At 67.0% G+C, this 11,394-nt stretch overlaps 1 protein-coding gene across 1 annotated transcript; it reads right to left on the reverse strand.

Annotated features, from left to right (window-relative positions):
* Positions 1-953: 953 nt before the first annotated feature.
* Positions 954-8,903, reverse strand: FGF3 (fibroblast growth factor 3). The gene is made up of 3 exons (XM_045487219.1): positions 8,684-8,903; positions 6,552-6,655; positions 954-1,637 (listed from the first exon to the last, which is right to left on the reverse strand). The coding sequence occupies exons 1-3, from the start codon at positions 8,901-8,903 to the stop codon at positions 1,275-1,277; spliced, it is 687 nt and encodes a 228-aa protein (XP_045343175.1). The 3' UTR covers positions 954-1,274.
* Positions 8,904-11,394: the final 2,491 nt, after the last annotated feature.

Consider the following 11,394-nt stretch of genomic DNA (forward strand, 5'->3'; position numbering starts at 1 on the left):
TCCCACCTCTCCCATCCAATCTGTTTTGGGTATTAACCCTGAGCCCCCGAGCGTCGCCCCCTTTGTTTCGGGGGCATCTTGGTGCGATGTGGCCACACCTCCGCCTACGCTCCCTGGGCAAGCTCACCTCCTGAACGTGCTTCCTCCTCTGCGACCCCGGGGGCCACGCCGGGAACCTGCAGCATCTCGTTCCATACCCCTCACCTGCTCCCCCTGCAAGGTCCGAGAAAAGTGAGCCACTGCCCGTGCCCTCTGGCTCTCACCCGGGCTAGCCTCAGGTGACCCCACCCACCGCCATGGTGGGGGGACCAGGTGCACGGCCTTTGCTCCTCTGGGCCCGGCAGGTTGCAGGGGTGAAGGAGTTCAAGGAGGCTCATACCTGGCACATCGTGCAGGTGCTTAAAACTGCCCACGGAGACACAGCTTCACGACGGAGGGAGTTTTTTTTGGGGGGGGTGGTTCCAAACAAAGGAAACCCGTCTCTCTCTCTCTCCACGTGCAGGTGCACACACGCACACACTCATGCATGCACGCGTGTGCCCCCACGGGCACAGGAACACGCACACGCGCACACACACACGCATCAGCCCATGCTTTCCGTCCGCACGAACCACCTCTTGCTTTCGACAAACAGCCGCTTTCCAAACCAGGGCATGAAAACGCATCGTTAGCCCTTTTCCTCGGGATACAGTCTTACGTCTGAAAAGAGCGATTTGGCACAGACGCGGTCATCGTCGCAAGCAAACAGGGTTCAAGGAAAAACGGCAAGGGTCTCCCCGGGCTCAGGCTGCGTCGCAATCTATCAAACAGCCGAGTCGAATGCAACGCTTTAATGTTTCGGTTACACAGACGCCCATGAGCTCCCACAGCCGTGCCGCCGGGAGGCTTCTCGGGCGGCCCCCGCGACAGCCGGCTCCCCCGGGGGGGCCGAGGGGGCTCCGGGCCAACGGAAACCCACACGCCGCCCACGTAAAGCGGCCCTCCCTGCCCGGCCCCCCTCGGCCGGCGCTCCCTTCCGATCCCACTGCGCTGGAGAGAATCGCAGAGGGCCGGGAGGCACACAGCAGCCGGGCAGAGCAGGAGAGGGATGGGGGCAGCGGGGAGCGTCCCAGAGACCTGCTGTGCCGCGGCGATCGGCTGGGACGGTGGGCACTCGGGCACCGGCCGGCCCGCACCTGCTGGGCCGGGTCAGCCGGGGGCTCGGAGCCGGCCTGGGGCCAGAACGTGGACGGCCTTCCTCGGCCGGGTCCGGGGTGGGGGTGGGGGGGGGGGGGCTACGCCCGGCCCCCCCGGCTCCTCTTCCTCTGCCTCCGCTGCCCGGGCTGGGGGCCCTTGCCCGGGGGCCTGGGCGGGCCGCCGCGGAGCCCGGCCCCGCTCTGGAGCAGACGCACCAGCTCGTGGTCCTTGTGGTCCAGCACGCGGGGCAGGAACAAAGAGGACTTCTGCGTGCGGCGCGTCTTGAAGCCCCTGCGAGGCCGGCCCTTGCCGTTCACGGACACGTACCACAGTCTCTCGGCGCTGGGCTGGCGCTGGGCCCCCGGCCCGCTGGGCGCCGTGCGGTACAGCCGGGAGGCGTAGGTGTTATAGCCCAGCTCGTGGATCCGCTCCACGAACTGACACTCGGCGCTGTAGCTCTCCTGCAGGGGGCCAGACGCCTCGGTCAGCCGCGGGAGGCCCCGCGCTCGAGGCCGGCGGCCGGGGTCTCGAGGACCCCCTCCCGCTCCTTGGCGGGGCCCCCCTCCCCTCCTTCCTCCCTCCCGGCGCGCCCAGCACCGATCTGACCCGCTCCCACGCCCGGGCTGTGCCCGTTCCCCCTCCGGGTCCGCGGCCTTGACCTTCGGGGTTCAGCGCGAGGGTCTGCTCATTTCCGCCACGGTTTCCTGAGCCCCTGGGCGTTGTGGCTCCCCCAGCCCTGTCCCCCCCGCCGCAGGCACTGACTAGGGACGCATCCCCGGCACGGGGACGCAGGGCGCTGTCAGCAGAGCGGACGTGGGGCCTGCCCGAAATCTCCGCTGGTGGCACGGACGTTGGCAGGACGTCTGGACACAGGGGGAGGACGGCACCCCGGAAGCCTTGTGAAAAGCGTGCGTGCGAGAGAAAAGAAACGAATATTGAGAAGAGCACGGGAAGGGTGGTTTCGTGGGGTTTTCAGGAGCCTGGCGCCTGCACGAAACTTGGCTCTGGGCCTCGAGCTCTGAGACTGGCCGCCTCGGCCTCGGGGCGCCTGCCCCATGCGCGTGGACCAGAAGCCAGGAGCCCAGGCGGAGGCTCATGAACCGCACAGACGCTGCTCTTGTAGGGCGGCTGGGGGTGGCGGCGCCCCAGCACAAGTGGGGGGTGCGCGGGGGCCTGCGTGGGCCTGGGGCAGGCTGGGGGGCGCGGGCGGAGACGCGGGGCGCTGCCTTCTCAGAGGCGGGCATCTGGAGGGCGAGAGGCACAGACTGGTAACTCCAGGGGCCTCCACCAGCGTCCCCTGGGCCGCCTCGTGGGGCGCCCCAGGGTCGAAGGGGTGGGCGTGCCAAGCACCCCCAGGGCGCCCCTCCTCAGCCCGGGGCCCAGGGGCAGGGCTGGGGGACAGGCAGAGCTGGGCAGAAGGAGCCCGAGACCCTCATGGTCTGTCTCCATCTGTGGAGGGGAAAGGCGGCTGCTACCGAGAGCAGGAGGCCCCAAGGGCCGCAGGCCCGTTCTCAGGGGGTCACAGGCTGGTCAGAGCCATGCCCGCGAGGTGGGCAGCATGTGACCTGCAAAGGGCACAGGAAGCACGATGCTCCAGCACCAAACACCTGTCTCCCGACGACGTGTAAGTTCAGAGGGAAGGCGGCCGGGTTCTAGCTCTTCCGGACCTCCCTGCTGTCCCCTCTCTGCTGTCCCACCCTTCAGGGGATGCCCAGAATGCCCCGGGTCACAGTACAGACGCCATGGACAAAGACCAGCCTCCGCACCTTATAGACGGGGAAACTGAGGCCCGGGGTGGCGGCAGGCCCCAAATCACGGGGATGCGGCACCGTTCCGGTCTGCGTTCAACCCCCGCCTCACGTGGGAACCAGGGGCCGTCCGGGGGTGAGTGGGTGGGCTCCGGGCTGACCCCCGTGCCAGGCGGCTACATTGGTGCCTGGCCCCCACGCTAAACTGTGAGGAACTCAGGGTGTCGTAGCCCACGGCCGAGGCCATGAATCAGGAAGCCAGAGGGCGGGCTTTCTCACTGCAGGGGCGCTTTGTGGGGCAACTGAAAGGACTCAGTCCTGTGAGCCTCAGAGAGGGAGGAGGTCAGGCCCTCCAGAGGGGGGCCCTGGGGGGGGGCGCCGAGTTTGCATCTTGTCGGGGCTCCCAGAGGGGTCAGGAGGCCCAGGAGGAAGGTGCCAGCACAGAGGCAGGGTCTCCAGTTGCCCCAGCTGGGACTCACAGCGGCAACGGTTCCCGAAGCCTCGCTGGTTCCTCCGACTGTCCCACCCCAGACCCTCTGCTCCATAGGGCCCTCCCCCCAGTCACCCTCACCCACTGGTGCCACCTGCTGAAATTGTCCTTGAAACCGTCCACCTTGGGGAGGCTGCTTTTCCTTCGCAGTCTCCAGAAAAGCCAGCCTGGGGCAGAGTGTGGCTGTGGCCGGCGTGGCTGTGACCCCAGCTGGTTCTGAGCCCCCGGGCACCGGGCAGGGGGTGTGCAGGGAGGGCGGCCGCAGGAGTGAGGGGAGGCTGGCTGAGAGGTACCTTGCCCATGAGGTGACACCTGGAGAGTCATTAGGGGAGAGGTGGGCACTTTCTAGCGGGCGTTTCTGATGGGGGCACTGCAGTCGGGCAAAGGCACGGAAGGGTGACCAGCGTGGCTGGTCCTGGGGAAGCGAGAGGGGTTCAGGAGGCTGTGGTGAGTACACGGGTTATGGAATGATGGTGGAAGGGAGGAGCCGAAGGCGGTCCGGGCAGCTCCTTTGGGGGCCGAGGCACCCCGGTGGTGACGTGTGGGCGATGGGGAGCTTCTGGAGGCCATGACAGGAGCGGATTCACATGTAGTAAGATCCCGACGCATATACCCAGCAGAGAGTGTGACATACGGATGCCCGGGGCAGTGGTGAATGAAGGAATGAATGCCAGGGGGATGATGGATGGATGGATGGATGGGAGGGAGGGAGAGGGGAAGGAAGGAAGGAAGGAAGGAAGGAAGGAAGGAAGGGGAAGAAGAAAGGAAGGAAAGAAGGAAGGAGGAAAGGGAAGGGAAGGGAAGAAGAAAGGAAGGAGGAAGGGAAGGGAAGGGAAGGGAAAGGAAGGGAAGAGAAAGGAAAGGAAGAAGAAAGGAAGGAAGGAAGGAAGGAGGAAGAGAAGGGAAGGGAAGGGAAAGGGAGGGAAGAAGAAAGGAAGGAAGGAAGGAGGAAGGGAAGGGAAAGGAAAGGGAGGGAAGGGAAAGGAAGGGAAGGGAAGGGAAGGGAAGGGAAAGGAAAGGAAGAAGAAAGGAAGGAAGGAAGGAGGAAGGGAAGGGAAAGGAAAGGGAGGGAAGGGAAGAGAAAGGAAAGGAAGAAGAAAGGAAGGAAGGAAGGAAGGAAGGAAGGAAGGAAGGAAGGAGGAAGGGAAAGGAAGGGAAAGGAAGGGAAGAAGGAAGGAAGGAAGGAGGAAGGGAAGGGAAGGGAAGGGAAAGGAAGGGAAGGGAAGGGAAAGGAAGGAAGGAAGGAGGAAAGGAAGGGAAGGGAAAGGAAGGGAAGGGAAGGGAAAGGAAGGGAAGAAGGAAGGAAGGAAGGAAGGAGGAAGGGAAGGGAAGGGAAGGGAAGGGAAGGGAAGGGAAGGGAAGGGAAAGGGAGGGAAAGGAAAGGAAGGGAAGGGAAGAGAAAGGAAAGGAAGAAGAAAGGAAGGAAGGAAGGAGGAAGGGAAGGGGAGGGGAGGGGAGGGAAGGGGAGGGGGGGAAGGGAAGGGAAGGGAAGGGAAGGGAAAGGAAGGGAAGGGAAGGGAAAGGAAGGAAGGAAGGAGGAAAGGAAGGGAAGGGAAAGGGAGGGAAGGGAAAGGAAGTGAAGGGAAGGGAAAGGAAAGGAAGAAGAAAGGAAGGAAGGAAGGAGGAAGGGAAGGGAAGGGAAGGGAGAAGCCGGCGTTGTCAGATCTAACCAATAGCAGCCACAGGTAGACTCTGACCCACGGGGATCCCCCAGGCCATGCTTTGTGCTGTCCCCCAAAGCCCTGGGCCCGGGTCCCCCATGGGAGACGTGGCAAAGGCCTTAGGCTCCCCCTCCGGATTCAGCCCTCCCCGCCCGATCCATGAACTTGCTCAGTGCGGATGATGGCCCTCGGGACCGGTAAGACCCGCACCACCCCTGCAAGGCGACGAGAACGCCTCACCAGGGCCCCTCTCCGTAACGGACGAGGGGCGTCTGTAGATGGTCTCAGGCCACTTGAGGAACAGAAAATCAGTCCTGCCCACCGGGCACCAGGGGCACGGGGCTGAGGCTTCGGCGAAGCCACGATGCCCCTCAAGGAAAAAAGTCAGGCCAGAGCCCGGCCTGAGGGCACATCCTGATAAGCCCTGCCGTCGGACACGGCTTCTCTTAGGTGGCCCCTGAGGCAGACAAAACAGCTGGGCGCGTTCCAGCTTTTCCATCTCCTTCAGCAAAACGGCGGAAGGTCTGGGACGAGACGGCAGCTTAGAGAGGGTTTTGCTGATCACACTTTGCCCAGCTCCCCAATGGGCAGGGAGAGGCTGGTGTGGGTCCCCTGCAAAGAGACTGCTGCACGGAGAGAGGGAGCTGCGGGGAGATGGTCCTCGGGCTGCGTCGTCTAGGTTACCGTGGACGGAAAACCTCTCATTGCCCAAGGAGGTATCAGCCGAACTGCGCGTAATGACTAGTTGGAGACGGCAAATTTCCTGCTTACATGCATTTTACTCCATGCGTCCCCACCCCTGCCCTTGGGGGAAGGACACCGCCAATGCCCACAGAGTCCCGGGACCCTTTTCTGTTGCGGAGGCTCCAGGCTGTGTAGCCTGGATTCCGAATCCGGGTGCCTGGGAGGCGGGCCCTGTGGTCCTTCCTCTGTGTTCCGGCCTGAGAACGAACAGCTCTCGCCTTCCCATCCCCGGGGGAGGGCTGGCTGTGCCGTGCCCTGCTTCCCTCTCTCGTCCCCCCCAGGAGACCCCTGGTTGAGCCCGCAGAAAAGCTCTGCCCGGCAGGCAGTCGCGTGGCACCCCACGGCTCACCGGGTCTATTTATTTCAGTGGAGATTCGGGGGACAATCTCTGCCTCGCTCTCAGCTACCATGGGGGGAAGGGCAGCGATGGTGAACAAAAATGTGTGCAGGGGCAGCTTCTAACCAGCGACACTGGAGAACGTAAGACAAGTGTGACCCCGGTGGGGTCCTCCCCGGGGGGCCGTGCCCCAAGGCGATCACACGGGCAGCCACCACCAACAGCCGAGGCCGCCCCGGCGTCGAGACCCCGGGGCTTGAGGCTCTGGTTCCAGCTCGGGTTCTGCAGGTCCCCGGACAAAGCGTTACACTGCCCACGTCCCCTCTGTCCCCTAACGAGTGGCCAAGGGAGATGCCGCCCCATCCACGCCTGCCCACGTGCGAGATCGGACTCACCGAAGCGTACAGCCGTCCTCTCTTGTTCATGGCCAGGTACCGTCCAGAGAAGAGCCCCTTGATGGCCACGATGCCCACCTCCACCGCCGTGATCTCCAGGATACCTGGGAACAGTGTGAAGGCGCGTCACTCCCCGCGCCCCCCCACAGAGCCCCGCGCCGAGGGCCGAGGACCCCCTGGACGCGCCCAAGCCTCGCCCAGGCTCGGGGAGGTGAGGGCAACACACACTTAAGCAGGGCAGGGCGGGGGGGGGGGGTGACTCGGGAGGTTGAGGAAAAGGAGAGACTACTGGATGGGAGGCAGAGCCCCGGGAGCATCGGGGCAGGCTTCTTCCACGAGAAGAATTCCGACACGGGATGGAAGGAAGAAAACTGACATTGCTACCCGCTGACTCTGCCGGGTGCGGGGTCTCTCAGGACACCGGAGCCTCTCAGCCACCCGGGGAGCCGGTTGCGCGATCTGACAGACAAGCCAGCTGAGACAGCCGGGGTTAGGAGACTTTCCCGAGACCACCCCCACGTGGGCGAGCCGGAGCTCCAGCCCCGGCTGCGGAGAGCGGTGCGGGAGCTCTCCAACCGCATTGTTTACACCCCACAGCATCTGAGGAGTCTGGGGCAGGGGTGAAGCCGGGGCTGCTGGGCGCAGGGCACTGAGGGAGCCACCGGAACTCACTGGCAGCGGGCCTGGGCAGCAGGTAACTGTGCAGGGCAGGGTCCAAGCGCCACAGAGGACAGTAGCAGGAAGCGGGCATAGGCGCCGGATGGCACAAAGGGAAGCTGACCTGGGCTGTCCCATCCCCACTGCGCGGAAGGACTTTAAGTCTCCCCTAAGCTTCCTTCTGAACGCAGGAGTGCCTTTTCATCAGAGGTCCTGCAACAAAGGCCCCAGTGGGGCCGTTGTCCCCCCCCCCGACCCCCCAAGGGCTCCAAGGGGCTCTGGAGCCAAAGCGATGCCCTCTCCAGGGCCCCCGGCACAGCAGCAATCCCAGGGCCAAGACGCGGGGCGATGCAGGCCGCGGGCCTCTGGCGTCCGTGGGACGCAGCGGGGGCGGATTGCGCGCCGAGGGCGGCGGCGCCGCGTCCCGATTTGGGACAGGGGTGGCTGCGCACCGCGCGCTCCTCTGCCCCCAAGCTGCCTGCCTTGGATGCTCCAAGGATTCTGATGCTCTGTGGGAGCCTGGATTTGGAGAACCGGGGCGTTGCTGGAAAGGGAGTGCGGGCGCTCCGGGACCCCCATCCTGCGGCCCCCGGGACGCCCTGGCGACAGCTCGCCCCCCACGCGCGGCTCCAGAGGCGTCCTCCGAAGGCGCCTTCCCGGGGCTGCGGCTTTCCTCGCGGAAGCAGCGGTTTCCCGCCGCCGCACGGCTTCCTACGCTCGGCGCGGGGGCGAGCGCCGCGGGCTGCGGCACAGGACACCGGGCCCCCCGCCACGCTCCCACGCTCCCCGCTGCGTCCCTGCCTCGCCCCGAGCTCGGGTCTCCCGCTCCCGGCCAAGCGGAGCTGCTTCGGCCTCCGGCCCCCGCGCTCCTCTCCCGGAGGCTCAGCCCGAGCCCGGGTCCCCACGGCCAGAGGAGCCAAACCCCGGCGCCCGCGGGGCTCCCGCTGGAGCCCGATCCGGGCGGTGGGGCCGGGCGGGAGCACACCTGTGCCCCCGGACCCGGGCGGACGTCCCTCCGCGCGCCTAGCTCGTATCCCGCGGCCGCACACCGAGGCGGCGCCCGCCCTACCTGTCGCTCTGCGGCCGAGGGCGGCGGTTCGGGGCCCCGGGAAATGACTCTCCCGGCGGCGGCCGCGCTCCAGGAGGGCGGAGGGGCCGGCGGGGCGCCCCGGGGTCGGCCCGAGGAGGTCGGGTCGTCAAAATAGTAAGAGACCCTACCCGCCTCGTGGGCGCCTTTTCTCCCACCAACTCACGGGGCTCAAACTTGCCGGGGCCCCGGGACCCAGCCGGGCGGGGCGCCCCGGGGTGTCTACCGCGCGTGCCCTCGGACGTGACCCCCCGCCCCCCAGCTCCCCTCGCGCTCTTCTCCCCGACGCCAGGAGGCGGCGGGGGACCCCGGCGGGCACCCTGGGCGCGCCAGGCCCTTCCGGACCCCGCTCCCCCCCGGGGGCCCCCGCCGCCGCCTCGACACTCACTGTAGGCGCTGTTTTCCAGGCTGCCGTTGACGCGGCCGCTCGGGTGCAGCTGGAGGTGGTACTTGGTGGCGCAGTAGAGCTTGCGGCGCCGGGGCGCCCCGCCGAGGTGCTCGTAGACGCCGCCGCGGCCGCCCGCATCGCGCCGCAGTCGCGCCCCGGGGCCCGCGGCCGGCCAGCCGGGCTCCAGCAGGTTGAGCAGCAGCAGCCAGATCAGGCCCATCGTGGCATCGCGCCCGCCCCGCGGCGGCGGCGGCTGCAGGCGAGCGCGGCGCCCATGGAAGGGGCGGCAGCGGGGCCGGGGCGCTCGGAGCGCGCGGGGCGGTGCGGACTCGCGGCGAGCGGGGGAGGGGCGGGAGGGAGCGGGGGAGGCTGGGGGAGAGAGGGAGGGAGGCAGAGAGAGAGGGAGAGAGAGAGGGAGAGAGAGAGGGAGGGAGGGAGGGAGGCACCTCCTTTAATTTTCACCCGGGATCCGGTGAAATTTCCGTTGCTGCGCACAGCGCGGGAAGAAAAGACGGTGCGGCAACAAAAGGCCGACGTGGTGCCCGGGCGGAGGCGCGGGAGGGGCGGGGAGCCCGGCGGGGCGCGGGGTTCGGGCCGGGCGCCCCCCGCGCAGCGCCGTCGAGCCGCGGCTCCGCGCCCCCGCGCGCCCTCCCGGCTCCGAAAGGTCCCTTCCCGCCCCGCCCCGCCCCCGCCCCCTCCCCCAGGCCAATTATGCCTCCGAAAATTATAGACCTTATAGACCGAGGCCTCGAGGCGGCCGCCCCAGGCCCTGTCACCCCCTCCCGCCCCCCATCAATCCCCCGGCACAATGGGACCGCCGCCGATGACTGATGTCCGCGAAAACAACTTGCGGGGAAGTCGCGCTGGCGAACGCCCATTAAAGGAGGCGCATAATGAAGGGGGCCGCGGAGCGCGGCGGAGGGGAGGGCCCCGGGGCGCGGGCGCGCGTGGGGGACCCCGGGGCTGGGTCTGCGCCCGGGGCTCCCTGCTGGAGCGCGACGCTGTCTTGGTGGCCCCGGGGCGGGGCGGCCCGGCTCGGGCCCGGCTCGGGCCCGGAGGCGCTTTATCCTGCGGCGCCCCCCAACCTGGCAGAATCCGGGAGGGTGAGGCTGGCGCACGTCGGGCGGGTCCCAGCAGCCGGCCAGAGAGGGGGCTGGGGAAGCGGGAGGGGGTCGGGAGAGCCAGAGAAAGAGACACAGCGACAGACAGCGCTGGAGAGCAAGAGAGGCCGCCCGCCGCGAGAGGGAAAAACGGGAGAGCTGGAGACAGAGAGGGAGGGACAGACCGCCAAGTGGAGACAGAGCCGGGGGAGCCCGGGGAAGATCCGGGAAAAGCTGGACGAGTCTGGTGACCACCGAGGAGGGAGACGAAAGCCATGAGCAGGGGGAGGACGGGGGGTGGTGGCCATCCCTGTCCTGGGGGAGCAGCGGCTTCCGGGTGGCCCCTGGCCTGAGGGGGGGGACCCTGTCCCCTAGGGACCCCGGTGAGGAAGGGCTTCAGACAGAGTGTTGGGGAAAGCCACAGCCCCCCCCTCCCTTCTCTTGCTCCCCTGGCCTCCACCTCCGGCAGGCCCCTGGCCAGCAGCCAGCCAGATGGGACCCACAGGCTCAACTCAAGCAAGAGAGCTCACCCACGGGGGCCGGTGGCCCGGGCTGGCATCCCTGTTCTTTCTACCAGCGTCAAGGTTTGGGACCTTGGTCCCCCAGGGGAGGGACAGGTGTGCAGGGCACCAGGGGACTCCCCTGAGCTGTAGGAGCTAACCCCCCCCCCCACCCCGGGACATTTCTTCCCGCCCTGGCCTAACACAAACAGAGCGGTCCTCAGTGAGCCCACCTGAGCACGCTCAGTGCCTGCCGGGTCCTGGGTGTCCCCCGGGGGGACATTCTGCAGGGCATCACCCAGCACCTCAATCCCTGAGGAGGTGACTCCTGGCCAGAGTCTGTCTAGACAGAGCCCGTGAACAATCCGAAGACGAGGCCACTGATGGTCGCAGCCCCAGATTCTTAATGACAGTGCCTGCTTTAAGGAGGACAGAAGACAGCCTCCGGGGAAGTCCCCAAGCACAGAGCCAAGAGGGGAGCTTACTCCCTGGAGCTCCCCCCACCCCCCAGATCTGGCCTGGGATGGCACACAGGAGCCCCTCACTACACATTCCTGGAATGAATGAATGAACGAATGAATAGCCGAGCCACTTCCTAGCCATGTGACCGTGGCCGTGTAGCATCGCCCCTCGGAGATGCTCGCTCCTTGTGTATGAAATGCCTCAGAGGTGGTAACACCCAGTGGAATCAGCCGTGCAACGTCCCTGCCACCCTACCAGCTCCGAGCTTGCCCCACCCACAGGACAGCGCATCAGCAGGCACGCCGGGACCCACAGCTGTCCCTTCCGGAGGCTCCCGCTCACCACGGGCTTTCTGTCAGTGTCACGTCTCCAAGGCGGCACAGCTCCCTGGGCTGTGTTCTCTCCTCTTCCCGGGACCCTGGCGTCGGCCTCCGCCCTGCAGTCAGACGGAGCTGCCGAAGACCCACCCCTGCCTTCCCCCACCCGCGCCGCCTTCTGCTGGGGCTCACGGGACTTGCCTGCTTGCCTGCACGCCAGTCCACCGCCCAGGCCTTTCCTCCAGGCTCCGGGCCACGGCTCACCCAGCCTCTTCGTCTAGAGCTCCCTGCGCCCCCCCCCCCCGGGTTTCCTGGCCCAGGAAGCCCCCGGA

The sequence above is a fragment of the Leopardus geoffroyi genome, chromosome D1 (genome assembly GCF_018350155.1).
Source record: "Leopardus geoffroyi isolate Oge1 chromosome D1, O.geoffroyi_Oge1_pat1.0, whole genome shotgun sequence".
Classification (NCBI taxonomy): Eukaryota; Metazoa; Chordata; class Mammalia; order Carnivora; family Felidae; genus Leopardus; species Leopardus geoffroyi.

Coding starts and splice junctions, on each gene's coding strand:
- FGF3 (XM_045487219.1), bottom strand. CDS start 8,903: ATGGGCCTGATCTGGCTGCTGCTGCTCAACCTGCTGGAGCCCGGCTGG. Junction 6,656..8,683: donor CCTGGAAAACAGCGCCTACA/GTGAGTGTCGAG, acceptor CACTGTTCCCAG/GTATCCTGGAGATCACGGCG. Junction 1,638..6,551: donor GAGGACGGCTGTACGCTTCG/GTGAGTCCGATC, acceptor GGCCCCCTGCAG/GAGAGCTACAGCGCCGAGTG.